This window comes from the organism of the source record quoted next, unplaced genomic scaffold (assembly GCF_019419815.1).
Source record: "Pyrus x bretschneideri cultivar Hongxiangsu unplaced genomic scaffold, Pyrus_bretschneideri_v1 Contig18, whole genome shotgun sequence".
NCBI classification, from domain to species: Eukaryota; Viridiplantae; Streptophyta; class Magnoliopsida; order Rosales; family Rosaceae; genus Pyrus; species Pyrus x bretschneideri.
Window position 1 is genome coordinate 6,179,885 of NW_025999479.1, and position 21,684 is coordinate 6,201,568.

The 21,684-nt window shown below is 37.5% G+C and overlaps 2 protein-coding genes and 1 long non-coding RNA gene across 3 annotated transcripts; all 3 read left to right on the forward strand.

The window, feature by feature from the left end:
- Positions 1-9,883: 9,883 nt before the first annotated feature.
- LOC103934186 (lysosomal Pro-X carboxypeptidase) lies at positions 9,884-13,886 on the forward strand. The gene is made up of 10 exons (XM_048582014.1): positions 9,884-10,412; positions 10,508-10,694; positions 10,803-10,936; positions 11,038-11,150; positions 11,254-11,377; positions 12,038-12,190; positions 12,329-12,481; positions 13,129-13,208; positions 13,297-13,346; positions 13,479-13,886. The coding sequence occupies exons 1-10, from the start codon at positions 9,981-9,983 to the stop codon at positions 13,616-13,618; spliced, it is 1,566 nt and encodes a 521-aa protein (XP_048437971.1). The 5' UTR covers positions 9,884-9,980; the 3' UTR covers positions 13,619-13,886.
- Positions 13,582-15,316, forward strand: LOC103934185 (pathogenesis-related protein PRMS-like). Its single transcript, XM_048582015.1, has 2 exons — positions 13,582-13,721; positions 14,536-15,316. The coding sequence occupies exon 2, from the start codon at positions 14,615-14,617 to the stop codon at positions 15,140-15,142; it is 528 nt and encodes a 175-aa protein (XP_048437972.1). The 5' UTR covers positions 13,582-13,721; positions 14,536-14,614; the 3' UTR covers positions 15,143-15,316.
- A 966-nt stretch (positions 15,317-16,282) lies between these two features.
- Positions 16,283-19,332, forward strand: LOC103934184. The gene is made up of 3 exons (XR_665236.3): positions 16,283-17,202; positions 18,877-18,988; positions 19,096-19,332. It is a non-coding gene; the product is annotated as an uncharacterized LOC103934184 (long non-coding RNA).
- Positions 19,333-21,684: the final 2,352 nt, after the last annotated feature.

The window sequence follows — 21,684 nt, forward strand, 5'->3', positions numbered from 1 at the left end:
TATTATTCTTATGATTTTAGAATATATTTTATTTATACATTTTGCACACAGGTCTATCGAAGATGCACCTATAAACACATCCCAAAGTCCGTTCTTCTCTGAGATTCTCAAACCCATTTGAGCACAAGTGGGCAACAAGCCTGAAATCGTAAAATTATCGGGCTTAACATTCAAACAACAAATTTCTTGAAAAGATACAATTGCTTCCTTTGTAAACCCGTTAATTGAATACGCACTTATCAAAGAGTTCCACACCACAACACTCTTCCTAGCATTCCCTCATACACTGCAGAGCTCAATGCGTAAGTTAGAGATAGTTTGAGAGAAACTATAAACGGAGAGAATTGTGTCCATTACATCTTGATGATTGAACCATTGAACAAGAATCTAATGGTCAAACGCCAATGTTTGAGAGAGATTTTTTTAAGTACCGAGTATTTAAACGATTCTCCACATGTTATAATTCAAGTAGAGGAAATGATATATTTTTTGTTTCTCTATTTACTTTATGACACTTGAAGTGCCCATTTATACAGCGAGTTTTAAAAAATTAATCATTTTAGTGTACACCAGAATCAACTAGAAAATTTAAAAATAAAAGACTCAATAAGATCTTCCCACTTGTCAATCACCCTTGATCAAACTCTAAATTTCCTCATCGCTTTTACGTTGTGTTGCTCTAGCAAACACCTGAAGAAATTCTTCAGTGTACACCAAAATATCATAATATGACAGTTAATATTGCAGGTTGTGTTTCCAGACGCTAAAAAAAATCTCACACGCTTCCAGTTCTGAAGTGAACCCCCAGCGCATTCCAAAAACGAAAACACCTCCTAGAAAAAAGCAGTTCACTCCCTCAAACAGCAAAACATGCTAAACCCCAATCTTTCCCTCCCGATCATCATTTTCTCCCTTGAGAGAAGTGTTAGATTCATTGAACAATTAGCCTTATTAAATCGTACATAGTTTCATTGTATAAAATAGTAAGGGATGTGTATCTGTATTTAATTCATGTATTTGTATTTCCTAAATATCGTACATTTGAGGATGAATGCAATTAAGTTTGGAAGCATTCTCTTCTAATAGGACATGAATAAAAGAGTGTACGATGACTCATTCAAATTTAGAGCAGACTCACATGATAATGTTTAAGTATGCACATGCCCGTACTTGACTAGGCAGACAACACTGGTAAAGTAGTGTAAAATGCAGTCTTGAGGTGCGAATGCTTGAACCAAACCTTGTTCAGTGAGATAGCTTAAATCTTCACTACCACATAAGCTTCATCACGATCATATCATCGTTCTAATCTTAATTTGAGCTTCATATGATAATAGGATCATAATGAATAAATTGTTTGATGAAGAAAAGCCAACCTAACTAATTCTAGACTTTACAAACTCGCTTCCTTTAGGTGTGAAACAGTGTCAAATATCTAAGCCATAGAGCTAAATGGTAATGCATGTTGAAACTGAATACTCTAATCCCTATTCCGTATTGAATAATCCTATGATGTGGATGAGATATTAACTGACATGTTTAAATCAAGCAAATCTAATGTATCAAAAAGTTACTAAAAGAAGTTGAGGCTTCATTATAAAACTAATTAGCAATATGGGAAGTAGTTCAAATCTTTATAAGCATATGCAAGGTTCCTTCTTTTCCTGATGTAGGATTCCTACACTCAACACTATGCATCACGTGTCGAATTTTTAAGCCTAACACGTGAACAACAACAATTAGATGACGTGGAGCTCGTTTAGCTGTTGGGGCTTCACTTATGAACTTACCCTACTCTAATACCATGAACAAAGTTATGGTTTCTATCATAAAATCAATTGATAATATGAAATAATTCAATTCTCTAAAAGCACACACAATATTTCTTCTTTTTCCAATGTTGATCTCATTTTGTTGAATCGATGTAGATCTCAGTCGGGCTTTGAATGATTGTTCCAATTGTTAGGTCCATCTTGTCCTGTATCATTGAGGATTGAATAATTAATTATAAAGAAGAAAAAAGAGCTGAGTAAACGAATTCCAACACTGGATTGGGGATGTTTTTTGGAATTTGGCAGCCCACTTCCAACTTAGCCAAACCTATGGAGTATTGCGCGTGTCGTTTACTATTTGTTTATTTTATTTTTATTTTATTTTAAAAAGATGACCAGTTAAGGATTTCGGTAGTCTATTTTTCCTGAGACTGAAAAAATTCACAAATGCATTAGTTTTTTGAGAAATTGACAAATAATACTATTATGAGCACCATTTGTCAGAAGGCATTTGTATAATAAGTATGCACTTAAGCAAGCCCCTTAATTAGCTCATAATGTGGTTTTCGTATCTTCGTGCGTTCTCATGTAGCTGTTTTTGTATGCAACATAGAAACGCAAAGGATTCTCAAATTTATATTAGGTACAAATTTGATCTCATTTGTCTTAATAAATAATTATTGTAAGTACTAAGGAGCTGTTTCATAACAATAATATTTTTCATTTTTAGTTTCATGTTTTGAAAAAAAAAGAAATTGAAAACTTCTTTAGTAATTATTTTCACATTTTAATAAAAAAATTTTAAAATTAAAACCCAAATTTTAAAAACTTAAAAAAGTAGTTTTTAAGATTTCTAAAAGTCCTATAGCCATTGTTTTATCCATGACTACAATTATTTGACCCGTGGCAAAAGTATATGTGGCCTTTGCCCCTTTTTCTGCTAGTATGTCATGTGGGGAGGTTAAGGGAGCAATGAATTATACTTGTTGATCTCTTAGGCTTATAGCCACTAAAGAAATGACAGAAAGTTTACTAATAAACTATAAGCGTCTACATCTTCTCTACAGATCCCATGTATGCTTCGAAGTGGTTTGGGCATCTTAGCATCTCCGTGGTGTAAGTTGGCCAAGAAAAAGTTGTCTGAATAAGTAACGATGATGAAGAGAATTGCAGATAATGAAAAAGACATGCATAGGTCAAAATGTTCATGCCTTTATGTCAACATAGATTTATCTTTTATGGCATTTAAATTATTGGGCATATTATTTTATGGTCAAACCACAATCATGCTCTCTCAGATGCCCTTGATATATGGTTGAAATGTCGAAGTAAACAGATAAGTTAATGATATTTTTTAAACAAACGATATTGTTTACGTCAAGAATGGGGTAAGTTTAGTCTCACAATGGCTATTAATATTGTGGTTCAAATTTGTCTTTGGTGAGAATCAAACCTAAAATCTCTCTTTTACAAATAAAGAAAAATATCATTAAACTAGTACTAAGTGGCTATTAGTGATATTAATTTATAAGAATATGAAAGAAATGATATTTAATTGAGAACATTGAAAAGCAGCAGGTGTTGCTTTGTTTTTTATGTAGCATCTAGATAAAATTAGGGTAAATTTCACAAAACTACCTTAATTATGGGTCGCATCACAATTTCATACCTCATGTTTTAAACGTTGCAATGTCATACCTCAACTTATAAATTCATTGCAATGTCAAACCTCGGTTAGTGATTCTGTCAAATTACTTGTTAAGTGATGATTTGGCAAATGGAGAGTCTATATATTTGCTGACGTGGCAGTCAACTTATGTCATTAAAAAATAAATAAATCGATAAAACATTTAAAAATAAATTTTTACATAAAAATTAAATAAAAAAGAGCGGAAGCAAAACCTGAACCATCAAAAATCCATCGTCTTCTCCAACGCCCTCTGCGCTCGCCGATCTCCCCAAAACCCCACTGCAGATACCAATCTGCCTTACACAAAATCTAACATTTGAAAAGAGTGGAAGCAAAACCTTAACCATCAAAAGCCCATTGCAGAGTTTAATTTCTTCATATTCACCCAAATTTGCAGTCTTTCTCCATTGACCACATGAAGTTTTTGAAAATGATCCTTCTTTTTTACCTATTTTCCGTCGGGTTTTCTCACGAGACCTTCAACTCCCACCTCCTGACGTGGCCGTTGATCCTCGAATACCCAAAAACCACTAATACCCACTTCAAGGAATTGGAGGATGAGATGGGTTTTGGGGATTCAGGTTTGGGGATTTGCGGATTCACATACGTGAACACCTTGTTTTTGGGTTGTTTAAGCCGCTGAGGGAGGCAATTGCGAGGTAGCAGTAAGTGCAGCAAACGAAGAAATACAAGGCGGCATTTGCGCTGCACATTAGGGAGGTCAGAGACTGAGAAGGGAAGTCAGCAAGGGTGGAGAGCATCGGAGAAGACGATGGATTTGTGATTTGAAGGGGGTAGGGCCCACTCTTTTTTATTTAATTTTTTATATAAAAATTTATTTTTTAAATGATTTATCTATTTATTTATTTTTAATGCCACAAGTTGACTACCACTTCAGCAAATATATCAGCCTTCCATTTGCCAAATCATCACTTAATGGCTAATCTGATGGAATCACTGACTGAAGTCTGATATTGCAACAAATTCATAAGTTGAGGTATGGCATTGCAATGTTTAAAACATGAGGTATGAGATTGTGGTGCGACCCATAGTTGAGGTAATTTTGTGTAATTTACTCATATTTGAGTTTTAATTGTGTGTGTGTGTGTGTGTGTGTGTGTGTGTGTGTGTATTACATAATTGACTAGTGATATAAGAAAATACCTAACAACAAGGAAATCTCAAGTAATAAGGAGTTACAATTAAACAACAATTACAATAGTTGACTTTTGACTCACTTCAACACCCTCTCAAGTTGGTACATAAATATCTCCTAAGTGTAACTTGTCGAGCGAGTCATGAAAAACATGCGGACACCGCATGCATTAAGAGATCTGCTAATTGCTCATTAGATCTTACATATGAAGTATCGACAAACTCGATGTCCAGCTTTTCCTTGGTAAAATGTCTATCAACTTCAACATGGTTCATAGGGTCATGTTGAACTGGATTATTGGCAATCTCCCTAGCCACTTGATTATCACAATAGAGTTGCATCGAACCCTTCGACTTAAAGTCAATTTTTGCAACTAAAATCCGAAGCCATAAAAGCTCACAACTACCATGAGCCATTCCCCTGAATTCAACCTTTGCATTGGACCAAGCAATGACATTTTGCTTCTTACTATGTCAAGTAACCAAAATTCCACCAACCAAATGAAATGCCCGGATATTGAATGCCTATCAGTTATAGTGCCGACTTAATCGACATTAGTATCATCTTCAACCTCCAAATGTCCACGTGCTTCCAAAAAATTAAACCTCTTATAGGAGAAGACTTCAAGTAACTCAAAATCCTTATCACAACTGCTATATGATCCTCACTAAGAGCATGCATAAATTAACTTACAACACTAAAGCATATGCAATCTCGAGACGAGTGAAAGACAAGTAAATCAAACGAGCAACCAACCTTTGATATCTCCCTTTATCCATTGGAAGTTGGTCAGGATGTATACCTAGATGATGGTTTTGGACGATGGGAGTATCTGCAGGTGTACATCCTAACTACACATTTCTGAGAGCAAATCCAGCATATACTTATGATAGGACAAGTAAATTCCTCCCTTCAACCGAGCCACCTCAATCCTCAGAAAGTATTTAAGCGCACCCAAATCCTTCATATCAAACTCAAAATTCAAATACCCTTGTAGCTTGTCAATCTCCTCCATATCATCTTCAATAACTACTATATAATCAACATAGATAATCATCAAGGTCCTCTTACTACCCTTGCGTTTGGAAAACATGGTGTGATCCGTATTCCCTTGTCGATACCCAAACGTTTTCATAGCTTAAGTAAATCACCCGAACCAAGCTTGTTGGAACCAAATTCATGCACCATTATGTGCGGAGGAGATGCACAAACTCGACAACCTGTAAAAGAGCAATTACACGTAAAACAACCTTGGCAACAGTGGGGTACCAGTCACAGGCTCTCTAATGGTCAAGTTAGTAAGAAAAATATATGAGACTCAAGCAATGTGTAAGAGAATGGAGTATGAATGAAAACTGGAGATTCATGTCTAGTATAGTCTCCAGATCTTAATGTCCCACCGACATATCAGATTGCCTTGTTAGCGAAGTAAAAGTAATTGCTAACACTTGTGGAAGATTAAGTTTAGTGTATATGATGAGTTCTGCTTTTAAGCATGACTTTTTGTCCACTTGCTCGTTCACCTTGCCCCATTTTGGGTCTAAGGATTTAATAATCGCATCGTGTCATTAAGAAGGGGCTTCCTTTTCAATCCAAATTGCATGTTCGTTCCTAATGAATCTTAAACAAAAGTTAGTTAGGGACTTGGTCACTTGCATGTGGATCCAAAACACCTTTGAAATCCTTTTATCACACCCTATGTGCATCGGACCTAAGCATTTTCAATTAGACTACACTTAGCTAACTTAGCTAAGGTATTTCCACGTATCGAAGTTCCACTAGAATAAAATTTCTCTTGAGGATTTCCTAGTCTATATTGTAGACATCGAAATTTCAGTAAAACAAATGTTCACCAATGCATTAAAGTTTTGACGTGTCAAGGCATACATGGCATACGCCACGTGTTGTACAAATTGTACACATGGTGTGTGACTCAACAAAATAGGAAGAAATACCCTTGAAGGATTAAACAAGTTTTTCTTCTTATTTTGGGCAATGACAAGGCAAGTACATTTCAAGTTTAAAATGGTGTTAAGTGGGAAATTAGACCATAAGTTACACCACTTCAAGTTTAAAATGGTATTAAGTGGGAAATTAGGCCATAAGTTACACCACTTCAAGTTTAAAATGGTGTTAAGTGGGAAATTAGACCATAAGTTACACCACTTCAAGTTTAAAATGGTATTAAGTGGGAAATTAGGCCATAGTTACACCACTTCAATTTCAATATTGCATTAAGTGGGAAAATTAGGCAATGGTGCTTGGAAAGGAAAAAAATATTTTGTGGTGGTGATTCATTCTCAAAGCCTATAAATAGGCTTCTCCATCAAGGTATCAAGCATCAAGGAATTCACAAATACATTTCTCTACTCCAAAATTAGAAGAGGAATTCCCCAAATCCTTGAAGCTTTGAAACTCCAAAGCTTCCAACCATCCAAATTCCCAAGAATTCCGAAGGATCAAGAAAGCCCTCTTCATTCTTCGTCAAATCATTCTTCAAGATCAAGCCCCGACGGCCCTTGAAGAACTTACACCAACTCAAGATCAAGCCCCGACGGCCCTTGAAGAAAGTGTTCATTGTTCATCATCCGTTCATCCTAAGCTCAAGCCCCAACGGCCCTTTGGATCAACAACATCAACAAATCCACACATCCAACCGTTCTTTAAGATCAAGCCCAAAAACCCTTGAAGAACACACAACTATTCTTCAAGATCAAGCCCAAAAGCCCTTGAAGAAACCCAACTGTTCATTCAAGATCAAGCCTCGACGGCCCTTGAAGAAAACCAACCGTTCTTCAAGATTAAGCCCAAAAGCCCTTGAAGATCCGCTCATCCATCAACCTTCAAGATCAAGCCCAAAAGCCCTTGAAGAAATCCACATAACCATTATTCAAGATCAAGCCCCAACGGCCCTCGAAGAAAGCGTTCATCATTCATCATCCGTTCATCCTAAGATCAAGCCTCAACGGCCCTTTGGATCAACGACCTCAACAAACCCATACACCCATTCTTCAAGATCAAGCCCAACGCCCCTTGAAGATCCATTCATCAACTGTTCATCCTTAGATCAAGCCCCGACGGCCCCTTGGATCAACAAACAAATCCACACATCCAATCAACCTTCAAGATCAAGCCCAAAAGCCCTTGAAGAAATCCACACAACCATTATTCAAGATCAAGCCCCGACGGCCCTTGAAGAAAGTGTTCATCGTTCATCAACTGTTCATCCTTAGATCAAGCCCCGACGGCCCTTTGGATCAACAACTCATCCATAAACCTACACACTGCGAAGATAGAATCAGAGGACCAAATTTGAGAGAGATCGTAACCCCAAAATCATCAAACAAAAAATATTATTTTGTACACGTTATTCTCGTGTTTCTTGTTTCAAGGAATTTTTCGTGTTCACATATATGCCTCTTTCAGACCTGCTTAGGCACAAGATCGTTGCAGAACGTACTTGATTTAATATGCTAGTCCATGATAGAAGTACTTATGGTTGGAGTTCAGAGCCACCACTCGAATGATTTCTGGATCGCCCTTTCGATTATTCTCTCGAATAGCCATAGCCTAGGTTTGAATGTTAAACCTATCACCCTTAGGTTGCATAAACTTTACGAAGGCTAGATGGTGCATTGGAAACTTCTAGATCAAGAGGTTATGTCTTTATGTCATAGTCTGCCTATCGTAACCGCGTTTGATACAGCTTAAGCATCTCAAGCTGCTAATCAACTATGGAATGAGCTGTAATATACTATTTTAACACTAATACTTTAAATGTCACATCCCGGCCCGGGATGGATCACTTCCCGGGCCCGCTCCACCACCGTAGCACGATATTATCCGCTTTGGGCTTACCATTCCCTCACGATTTTGTTTTTGGGAACTCACGAGCAACTTCTCAGTGGGTCACCCATCATGGGATTGCTCTAGCCTCCTTCTTGCTTAACTTCGGAGTTCCTACGGAACCCGAAGCCAGTGAGCTCCCAAAAGGCCTCGTGCTAGGTAGGGATGAAAATATACATATAAGGATCACTCCCCTGGGCGATGTGGGATGTCACAATCCACCCCCCTTAGGGGCCCGACGTCCTCGTCGGCACACCACGGTCAGGGTTAGGCTCTGATACCAATTTGTCACATCCCGGCCCGGCCTGGGGCAGATCACTTCCCGGGCCCGCTCCACCACCGTAGCACGATATTGTCCGCTTTGGGCTTACCATTCCCTCACGGTTTTGTTTTTGGGAACTCACGAGCAACTTCCCAGTGGGTCACCCATCATGGGATTGCTCTAGCCCCCTTCTCGCTTAACTTCGGAGTTCCTACGGAACCCGAAGCCAATGAGCTCCCAAAAGGCCTCGTGCTAGGTAGGGATGAAAATATACATATAAGGATCACTCCCCTGGGCGATGTGGGATGTCACATTAAACTTTTAGACTTGCATTTTTGCAAAGTTTCAAAGATGTGTGATATTTGAGATACGGGGTTCCCTTATCGTAGAAAAAGAAAAAAAAGAAAGAACAAACAAACAAAAGTCATGCGAAAATCAAACCAAATTCTTATTATAAAAGAATGAGGGTTTGATGGGAGATTGTGGTTGAATCTGTATGGGACTACCTACATATCTCTGAAAAGGAGAATCAAATTGTTGGTGTAGTTCTAATAAATGATGAAACAATGTGCTTTACATTGATTGAGGTCCATCTTTGACGAATGTGCCTTAACATGGGTAGGCTTTAGAGATGTTTCTCCCAGTTTACGTGTAGACAACAGTCTTCAAGTCAATTGTGGTTGAATTCCTAATGGACGGCCTACATATCTTCTTATGCTGAGGAAGAATAATAGTTTGTTCAAGGATTTTTAGTGATACTATTGGTGCTTGATGACGTTCCCTCTCATGGTGATCGAAGTTCCCTTCCTCTATGCAAGGATGCAAGCCTTTTTATCTTCAAGCGCCTCGATATTGTCCTAGTGCTCCTGTTCTCCGTTGATGCAATTAATGCTGAGTGAAGGTTTATTCGCTGGGCACCGATCTTTCTCTTCATCAGCAACATGTATTATTATTTTGAGTGTGTATGTGATTATAGAGTACTGATGCATTAAAATTAAGCTTGATATTCAAGTAGAAGAATGTAAACATAATTGTGAGTATTAATTAATTGTCAATCAAATCACTTGATTCTCGAATAACTTATTATTTAAGTTTCATAATATAACAATTGTCTTCTGACAATTAGTATAGCAGGCTGTATTCTTATAAAATATCTCACCCACCTAGAGGTCCTGAAGCGAACCCCCCAGCTCACCTTCCAAAAACGAAAACGCCTCCTGGAAAAAACCAGTTCACTCCCTCAAACAGCAAAACATGCCAAACCCCAAACTTCCTCTCCCGATCATCGTCGTCGTCATCATCGCCGTCGTCATCACTTCATTGCCGCCCTCCCTTGCATCGCAACCGTCCAACGCCCCCTCCTCCTCCAAATGGGCCCCACGCTTCCTGGGCAAATTCTCAACTACTACGCCAAAACCTCGACCGCCGCACCGGCAACAACAGCAACCGAAAATCCGATACGAAACCCGATATTTCGCTCAGCGGCTTGACCACTTCAGCTTCACGGACACGCCGAAGTTCCAGCAGCGGTACCTGATCAACACCGAGCACTGGGTGGGCGCACAGCGGCTTGGCCCCATCTTCTTCTACTGCGGCAACGAAGGCGGCATCGAGTGGTTCGCCGAAAACACGGGCTTCGTCTGGGAGCTTGCCCCTCGCTTCGGGGCCATGGTTCTCTTTCCCGAAGTAAGTTTCTGTTTGGTTCCCTAGAAAATTACAAAAAAAAAAAGAAAAGGGTCAAAGGAAGGAAAGTTAATTTGGTTTTTGGAATTGGTTGGCAGCACCGGTACTATGGAGAGTCTATGCCGTACGGGAGTGAGGAAGAGGCGTATAAGAATGCTAGTACACTGTCGTTTCTTACCGCCGGGCAAACCCTGGCCGATTTCGCTGTACTAATCACGGAGCTCAAGCGAAATTTATCGGCAGAAGGTTGCCCGGTGGTGCTCTTTGGTGGATCGTATGGAGGAAGTATGTGAATTAGTAATGCCCTGTTTTAGTGAAAGTTGAAATTTGTTTTAGATTTGATGAAACCAAGAAAATGTTTGATGCTTTGCTTTTTAATGATGTTGAAAACAGTGTTAGCAGCTTGGATGAGGCTTAAGTATCCTCACATTGCAATTGGTGCACTTGCTTCTTCCGCGCCGATTCTTCAATTCGAAGATATTGTGCCAACAGAAACGTTTTACAACATTGTTTCTAATGATTTCAGGGTAACTTGTGCAATTGTGCATCTTGTATGTTTGTTTTGCCTTGTGCTTTTGTGTTGTGCTATGATATTGACGGAATATTACCTCCATCTTATATCCCGTAGCGCGAAAGTAGTAGCTGCTTTAACACCATAAAAGCGTCATGGGATGCACTAGTAACTGAGGGACAGAAGGATAATGGCCTTGTCCAGCTGACAAAAACTTTCCGCTTATGTCGGTAAGGAACATATGTTTTTTAGTGGAGAGTGGAGATGGTCTTGTTTATACTTGAATTCTTCTTAACTGCCACTGGGTTTCCGCTGATCAAAACCATTTTTCAGAGAATTAAAGAAGATCGATGATCTTTCAGACTGGTTAGACTCAGCATATAGCTATTTGGCAATGGTTAACTACCCATATCCTGCTGAATTTGTAATGCCTTTGCCTGGACACCCCATAAAAGAGGTTAGTTGATAATTTTCTCACTGTGCATTGTTAGCTATTATACCCCCATGATTATAGTTTGCTTTGAAACCAATTATTAACCATTGATCTCGTGTGATGTGAATGTACCATGTACTATATATCCCAGCCTCTCCAGGATGTGCAAATGAAATGTTCTTGAAAATTATTAATCTAGGAAAAGACAATGTGTCCAAGTTCCTTAATTCCCTATACCAGGGTGTCTTCTGTGTATCTGTTTCGAGTTTATAATTATCTGTCTCAAATAATACGGCAAGTTCAGTCATTGTAATCTTTCTCATTGGATTATGATTTCTTCAATGAAACAAAAAAAATTTCTAATGACCGTGCTTGTGAATCATTGTCACTTTTAGAATAATCTATTTCTGGCAATTGGTATTTACATCTTTTTTTTTTTTTTCCTCCGGTCTGTGGCATTTTCATTTTATCTTAGGAATTAAGACCATAAATTTGTGGCAGAGACTGTTTCGCTTTTTTTAAGATATGCATGAATACTATGGAGTTCTAACCGTGTGATTTCCTGTTTCTCTTTAGTCTTCCCTTTCAGGGCTGTGTTGCTTAAGAATATTTGTCTAGCAGAATCTTCAGGAATGGTTTTTTCTTCAGTGGTAAATCAAAATAGTCATTTGGCTCTTCTTGTAGGTTTGCAGAAAGATTGACGATTGTCCTGATGGGACTAGCACACTGGAGCGTGTATTTGAAGGAGTAAGCATTTTCTATAATTACACTGGACAAGCTGAATGTTTTGAGCTGGAGGATACTTCCGCTGTTGGCACAGATGGTTGGAATTGGCAGGTCTATCAGCGTTACAGGAATATTATGCTCTTTTTCAAATCAACATAATGGTTGAAATTTGGTACTCCCAGGAAAAAAAAAAAAAAATGAAAATCCTTTAATGCAATTTCTTCTTATTATGTCATTTCCATTATACAGGCATGCACAGAAATGGTTATGCCAATGTCTAGTCGGGATGCCAGCATGTTTCCAACCTATGATTTTAATCTCTCTTCTTTTGAAGAAGAATGCTTGAAGAATTATAATGTGAAACCAAGGCCTACATGGATCACAACAGAATATGGCGGACATGTAAGAGAATGATTCATTATGAATTTATTTGTCTATTCCTCTTTTAAGTCTATTAGCATCTGATCATTTCATTGTTGCTGTTAAATAATAATTACTGTAGTGTGAATAGTGCCGTATTGGTTCATTGAATGACAATCTTGTTTTTCTCCCTTGTTAATTGTATATTTTCCTACTCTTACGTCACTTTGTGGTTTTGTTATTGTGTAACCTCGTATGCGTGGTGATAAAGGATGCCAGGCTAGAAAAGTAATGAAGGGTGATTTTCTTTTCTAATAAAGGTGCTGCAATGTACCGATCTTGCAATAGATTTGGTCAACATAAATTTGAACACCTTGGGTACAGTTTAGATTATATTTATATTACCTATCCAAGAGCAATGATTAACTTCTGATCTGCTGTTTTTAAATTACTTGTTTTCACATTTGTTACAACAATTTTTTGAAAATCTTGATATTAGAAATTTAGAAATTTGAAGCAACTACTTCCTTGAATTTTACCCTTTACACTAGTACACCGGTGCAATGTGCGTATCTGATGTCTGAAGAATGTGGGTTGTTGCATGTACCCGTAGCTACTTAAATAGATGATTTTTATTCCTTCTCAAATTTATAGTTTGATACTGGTACTCTTGGCTATTGAATTTGAAGGATATTAAGGCCACCTTGAAAGCGTTTGGAAGCAACATCATTTTCTCCAATGGCTTATTGGATCCTTGGAGTGGTGGCAGGTAACTCTATTTTTATCTAATTTTGCAATTAGAGCCGTCGAACACTAAATATATGAGTTCTAATGTCTATGAATGATATCTATTACAGTGTCCTGCAAAATGTATCGGAAACTATCGTCGCTCTTGTTGCTGAAGAAGGTATCTTCTACACTCGACAATTGGCTTTACAAAACCATACCTGAGCACTCAGAAAAACAACAGCTTGCTCAACGCCTCTTAACTGTTCTTGCTTCTACTAACAGTACAATTCTTTTGTTTTCTGTTTCTCAGGTGCGCATCACTTAGATCTGCGTTTTTCGACGAAAGACGATCCTAAGTGGTTGATTGAGCAAAGGGAAACTGAAATTAAGCTGATAGAAGGCTGGATCGAAAAATTCTACCAAGAACGGAAAGCGGATTTTGGCATGTAGCACCGCCAATTCAACGTCCTTGAACGAGTTTGGTTTGATGATGTCCATGGAGACATGATTACAGCAGATAAACTTCCTGCAATAACAAGGTTGTATGTGCACGGTTAGTAAAACATGCGTACTCCAATAATTTCGTATGTACTTTCGTAGTGATTAGAGTATAATTTCCGAAGACATTTTAGCCAATAACCACAAACATAATCATAGGAACTGAATCGCCACATGCATTGCCTTTTTTATTCAACAGTCCAACGGATTGGCTTTTCTAGATTGAGAGCATTTTTTGGCTACACCATGTGATTCTTCATGCTAGACCTTAAAAATAGACAATTCGGAATATTGTTGTTGCAATAGACAATTCGGAATATTGTTGTTGCAATACGAATATCATTTGTTTACCGTATAAATTTTATAATAAAAATATTTCATTTTCTTAATTTTTATTTGAATATCATCCTTACGAAAAATCAATAGGAAATTGTTTTGTCATCCAAATTCATCAAATAAATGAACAGTTCATCATGAGTATGTGACTTGATAGTCACTATTGATTTGTCATATAAATTCGGATGCATAAACAATTTCCGATTCAAATGATATTTTGTAGATATGATCTTTAGATGAAAATTAAAAAATTGAAGGGTTCTGATTATGAAATCTATACGATAAAGATATGTTATTTGTACGGCGATGAGAAAAATAATGAAAAATAAAAACAAAATGAATTTCAAACAGTCCACTAATTAACTAAAACTAAGAACACGTAAATTATGTTAATTAGTTATAACACACTAAAACGTTAACGAGTATTGTTAATAAACAAATTAGCTAAACCTTTCCAATATAATATAGGAAACCCATGAAAGACCTCTTCAGAAAACAACTTAACAGTTTTCTGTTGTTTCTCAATGTAACAGTAACCCTGAGAGGCTTCTGATCAGCTTACTTATATAACTTACAAATCAAGGCCAAGAGTAGGTACAATTCCAAAGAAAAATGACATCAATGGGAAGCCGAGTAACTATTTTAGCAACTATCGTATGCATTTTCATTTGTCTTGAGGCCGCACAAGCGCGTCATCGTATTCGCCGTGCTCCAACAGCGAATCCTCATGATTTTCTGAAGGTTCACAACAATTTACGACGGAAAATTGGCCTACCGCCCTTGGTGTGGGACGAAAACCTAGCAACAGTTGCTAGGATTTACACGAAACAGAGAGCGAGCATGGACTGCAGGATGGTACACTCGACGGGGCCTTACGGGGAGAACATCTTCTGGGGCGGCGGGAATCAACCGTGGGGGGCGAGGTTTGCGGCGAAGTCGTGGTCTCACGAGAAGTTGTTCTACAATTACCAGACGGATAGTTGTAAAACCGGGCAGATGTGTGGGCATTATACGCAAATGGTGTGGAAGGACACGAAGCGTCTGGGTTGTGCACGAGAGGTTTGCAGAAATGGAGCTGGGGAGCTCATCATATGTAACTATGATCCGCCAGGAAATTGGGTTGGAGAGAAACCCTATTAGAAATTATGGGATGTGCATGCATGAACTCGTAGCACTTGGAATTGGATTATTGTTTGGATGATTAATTGATCATTACCAATAGTCTAATCACTTTATTAGAGGTCTAATGTAAATTAATTATTACAAGGGGGTTATTTCTGCTTTGCAAATTGCATATATGAGAATGTTTGTACTTGCATTGCTTGTAAAACTAAACGAGAAAAATACCAAGTAAGAAAATTATGAATCCTTGTTGCCCGTTAACCCCACACTTTACAAAACGGAAATTTAACACACATTTTTTGTCTTTGTAATTTCGTTTTTTTATTCTCATTTGATTTGTTTTAATCGAAAAATAAAAAATATACATAAGTGCATAAACTTAAGAGAAAATAGAACGATAACCACAAATGTTTTAGTAAACATTTAAAGCAATGGCCTCCACAACTGAGATAGTAGTGCCATCAAGAATAAAAGCATCCGCACCAACCGGTTTCCCCTCCTCATTCCGTAGAACAAAAGCAGCAGTCGCCATCTCCAAATGACCAAACCTTCAAAGTTAGCTTAAAAAAACCAGGAGGGGGGGAGCCAGGAGGAGGGGGAATCATCAACTTCCACAATTTTCTTCTGTAACTTATGTCTACTTACATCATGATCGTTATGGTTCTGGATCCAAGATGCCAACTTTATTGAGAACTTACCGTTAGCCGAAGATCTCCAAATAAAATAATCACTTCTATTTTGAACAAGAATAATAGTTGTTTTGTGCTGAATATGAAGAATGTCCGCAATGGCAGTCGTATGAGCATTGGTATTACTTGAAAAATAAAGATAAGGCTTATGAAAACTTGTTGTCCTGAGGCTTAGCAAACATATTTAATGTGTTCAGAACATTCCTCGTTCCCTTTGTGGTTGTCTTAGCAAACAATAAACAATCATCTGCAAACGCTAGATTTGAAATTCTAAATCCACTAGGGGATAACAGAGTTCCTACATGCGATTTAGGATTGCTTGCCAAAATATTAAAATGTCTAATTAATGATTCCATGCAAAGAATCACTACAAGAAAATATGGTAATTACGACACCTTTTTTACGACGCGTGGTGTGGCTCTCACGGTAACTACTAATTAATGATTCCATGCAAAGAATCACTACAAGAATAAGTTTCGTCGCACACACCTCTGTTGTGAATAAGTAGAAGAAAAAAAAAACACAACTACACGCTCTCATCTCCTTCTCGCTCTCCGCCTCTCTCATTCTCGTTCTCCACCTATCTCCCTCTCTTCCAAGCATAGATCCTTCTTTGCCACTCTTGCCACAACCACTAATGCTGACACACAATTGAACCCGGTAAGGATTTACTTTTCTTGTTCCTCTCTCAAATCTCCCATTTCCCTAACCCTAATATTTTTTGTCATCTCTTAGTTTTTTCTTTTTGCTGCTAGAAATTCAAATTCAACCTCATCCCTTCTCATTCGGTAGGATTATTTGAGGAATTATCTTCTAATTTGTTTTTTTCTTGGTGTTGTTTCATCATTTTTCCGCAAATTTCAGTCTTATCTATTCTCCATTAGTTCTCCCAATGTTTAGGGGTTTTTTTTTTCTTTTCTATGTTCAATTTCATCATTAATTGCTATGCTGGCTTGGTTTTGTTTATTTATTCTTTAATGCCACTGGTGACTCAATTAGCAAGAGAAGCAGAAATTTGGAGGTGGATTAATTGGAGAAGGATGAGGAAGAAAGCATTGTTGAATGCAGAGACAATAGCAGTGCTTTACTGAAGAAGCACGGCGTGGTCAGAAAAAGGTAAGATTTGTAGAGGAAAGAGGAAGAACTGTTTGGAAAGGAATGGTGAATGATGAGTAGAAGTCAGAGCAAGACGCAACAGAAAATGAAAAGCAGGTCTCTAAGAAAAGTGAGAACGGGGTGTAGTTTAAAGGTAGAAGATGAAGTGGGGCATTCTGATGACATCAATACAAGGAAAGGTTTGCGAAGATGCAAGAGAGTAGGTTATTTTCTTGGGCCATAAAGGATCATACGAAGCAGGAAGAAAGAAAAGTAAATAAGTAGTCCAAGAAAGTAAGCAATTTGTAAATTCTTGGTTTATGTCATTTTTTGTCAATGTTGTGATTTACTCGTTTTCATTAATAAGTTACAACTTAAGTTAGCATCTAAAAGATTACCGAACTGTTTGAACAATCTCTAATTGAAATGTAATGCATTATTTTACAGGTGTTATTATTTCTTGAACCTATTCTATGTAAAAACATCCCTAGAATAGTTCCTGGTAATGGCTCGAAGTCATTTCTAATCTTGAATGTAAGTAAAATGATGTGGGAAGTGCTCAATACGTGTCCTTAGGCTTAGCAAACATATTTAATGTGTTCAGAACATTCCTCGTTTGTGGTTGTCTTAGCAAACAATAAACAATCATCTGCAAACACTAGATTTGAAATTCTAAATCCACTAGGGGATAACGGAGTTCCTACATGCGATTTAGAATTGCTTGCCAAAATATTAAAATGTCTAATTAATGATTCCATGCAAAGAATCACTACAAGAAAATACGGTAATTACGACACCTTTTTTACGACGCGTGGTGCGGCTCTCACAGTAACTATTAAATTTCATTATTTTATGTGCTCTAAACTTTGGCACTATGTTGTTTGTGACAAGAATAAGTTTCGTCACACACACCTCTGTTGTGAATAAGTAGAAGAAAAAAAACACAACTGCACTCTCATCTCCTTCTCGCTCTCCGCCTCTCTTCAAAGCATAGATCCTTCTTTGCCACTCTTGCCACAACCACTAATGCTGACACACAATTGAACTAGGTAAGGATTTACTTTTCTTATTCCTCTCTCAAATCTCCCATTTCCCTAACCCTAATATTTTTTGTCATCTCTTAGCTTTTTCTTTTTGCTGCTAGAAATTCAAATTCAACCTCATCCCTTCTCATTCGGTAGGATTATTTGAGGAATTATCTTCTAATTTGTTTTTTTTCTTGGTGTTGTTTCATCATTTTTCCGCAAATTTCAGTCTTATCTATTCTCCATTAGTTCTCCCAGTGTTTAGGGTTTTTTTTTTTTCTTTTCTATGTTCAATTTCATCATTAATTGCTATGCTGGCTTGGTTTTGTTTATTTATTCTTTAATGCCACTGGTGACTCAATTAGCAAGAGAAAGAAATTTGGAGGTGGATTAATTGGAGAAGGATGAGGAAGAAAGCATTGTTGAATGCAGAGAAAATGGCAGTGCTTTAGTGAAGAAGCATGGCGTGGTCAGAAAAAGGTAAGATTTGTAGAGGAAAGAGGAAGAACTGTTTGGAAAGGAATGGTGAATGATGAGTAGAAGTCAGAGCAAGACGCAGGAGAAAATGGAAAGCATTGTGTATTTGTAGGCATGCCTTTGGCGATTAGTATCGAACCTGATACAGTTGTCAAAGGGCCATGAAAACTTGAAATGGTTTTTGATAAGTAAATCTCAACATTCTAGACCATATGATTATGTTGGTGAAGTAATTTCCCCTTGAATATGGTTTTCTGCTACGCATCTATTTGTTTGTAATGCTAAGTCCCAAAAGGAGTCTCCCCTGTTGCACTTGATGTTTACAATTTCAAAGGGCCTGGTGTGGCCCTTTCTGTGTATAATGCTGATGAGGTTTATGTTACGGCAATGGGCATCGCATAACTTTTTGTTCGTTTAGGCAAATGTGCTGATAAACTCTACTAACAAAACCCTGGTTTTTTGGTAGTCTATTCAAGTGTTTGCCAATTTGTCAATGTCGTTGGCTCTTTCCAAGAAGTGACCATTATACTTAAGCACCAAAAAAACTATTATGAAGAAATAGTGAAGTACGATGGCAGGTAAATTTACCTTTGTTGGAAGAATTATTCAACATTCAACTATCAATTCTATATCATTTGGTTCTATAAGGAAATTATTACAAATGTTGAGTTATCTGACTGCCCAGGTTTAAGTACAGATTTAAGGAGGTTTGTGACAAGAGGTGGAAGCAGAAGTTTGAAGACAATTTTACATTGTTTGTATTATCATGAGGACTTTGACGTAGGAATATAGAACTTATAAACGTTTGGACCATGTATATATGTTTCATTAATGTAAGTGAAATACATTCTTTGATATCTAAGTGTTTCTCATTTTGTGAATTATGAATTGTATTGGTATTGGATTTTATTTTAGTTTGAAATATGTAGTAACATTTCACATGAAACAATTATGGTGAAGCTATTAAAAATAATGTGATTGTGGTGTCCCATTTGACGCCCAATATATTTTTTTTAATACCTGGTGCCAATTATTTGCGACGCGTTACTTGCCGGTGCAAACCCGTAGCAAATAGTATTTGCGACGCGCTGAAAACGTCGCACATAATTGACCAACATTTACGACGCCTATGTATTGCGACGCGTCATTGGCCGTCGCAAGCTCATCTTAAAAAGGGTTGTTGCAACACTTTTTGCTGTTTTTGCAACATGTTTTGACCGTCCCAAAAGGCCTTTTTTTTGGTAGTGAAAATATAAGGTGAGAGGGGATCACCTTAACGTATTCCTTTCTTGGGGTAAAAGCAAAGTTCTAAAAAACGCTAGGCCCTAGTCGGGCGGCGAGCTAGGCGCCTAGGTGGCTAGGCGGGCGCCTTGGCGGCCTAGGCAGATTTAAGTAAATTTTTTGCATATCCTGTGAATAAGTGCATATTAACCCTTTCAAAACAGGTAGAAAATGTACAAAAGAAATATTTCTTTCAACAAATAAAGTAATTCATAATCATATGGTATACTTGAGAACAAGGCAGTGCTTGCAACCACTGAAATGTGATTTCCAATCTTATGTCCAATGAGCATTCTCAAAATTAGACACTGCTTGTAAGTATGGAAGATTAGAACTATGGAAACATTCAAGTCCAACATTAGTACATTACTATGAGTCTATGACACACATACATCTCACAAATTCTACTATCGATGAGTCAAATGTACAAATGATGCACAAACGTTTCACATAATTAACATCAATGAGTACAAATGCTGGGCATACATTTCATAGAATTAACAACAATTAGTCAAATGTTCGAATGCTACACATGCAGACATTGACAGAAAAGAAAATCGAGCTATGAAAGTTACTAGGCATCAAACTCTTCTTCACCATATCCTTCCAAGACCCTCTCCGTGTCGGACTCGAACTCAATTTCTTCATCATCTCCCTCTTCTTCTTCTGTGTCCTCATCCGATATAAAATCTTCTTCATGAAGTTCTCTTACTTCAACATTTTTAGAACTCCTCCTAGGCTCTAGGGAACTACCTACCTCCGATGTCTCTCCAATTCCCAAGCCAAGCTCAAGTTCTTCATCACCACCCTCCACAATCCATCCTTGCGCCATACTAGCTTCACTTGCAAGTAGTATGTCCACTTTGTTCTCCTTCTCTCTTTTCTTCTTATTCATAATCCTTGCATTAAATTGGACATAGACTCAATTATTTAACCTTGTTGTATCTAGTCTATTCTTTTTCTTTGTATGTATACCTTCAAAAGAACTCCAATTTCTTTCATAACCGGATGAACTTGTAGTCAATGAAAGTATCTTTATAGCCATCCTTAGCAAATTAGGCACAACATTTCCATAATTATACCACCATGCAACTAATGAAGAAAAAAACACAAATTAGTAATGAAAAATAAGTAGTAAACTCAAATTTAATAAATAAAATATAAGCATATGTGAATATTCATACCCAGACTATAGTTTTCATCATTCTCAACACATCCAAATTCGGCCAAATGTCTTCCAAATCCACCTTCTTTTACTTTATACTTGTGCATCTCAACATTTATCACTTGGTTTTGAACCTCATAGTTATCGGGGAAGAACTTCTCGACACAAGTAAGAATCCCCTCCATGACAATTGGATCATGTTGTATGCTTTGATCTTTGAAGAAATAATAAGGGTTCAAGAGGTAGCCACCCAAATGCAATGGACTATCAAGCTGCTCACAAGCTTTTTCATCAATAATTTGAAGAATTGGTTGATAGTTGGCCTCACTGTTCTTGAATATCTCTTTAATCTCCATCTTTGCTTTTTGTAGTTCTCCAACAAAAATCTCATTGATGGTTTCTTATCCCCATCCACAATTCGAAGTAGCTTGAATAAAGGTTCAAACACTTTCAAGCAAAGTGAGATCCCACTCCAAAAATATGCACTCACTACGGTAGCATATGCCGATTTCCCCTTTGTAGTCTTGACATGTTTGCATCGTTCCCATTCATCACTAGCAACCATAACCTTCAAGTCTTTTTTCTTATCCATCAAGCTTTGCAATGTGAGGAAAGAAATTGCAAATCTAGTGACTCTGGGCCTTATTATGTCCCTTTTCTTGGTATGTTTCCTCATCGATGCCAAAGTTTTATGATGTGCATAAATGAAGATAGTGAAAGTCTTTGCCTTGTCAATAACTCCTTTGAACCTAGGGAGATTACCAATCCCTTGAAGCTTGAGATTCAAAATATAAGTGGCACATGATGTCCAAAAGATATTCGGCCTCT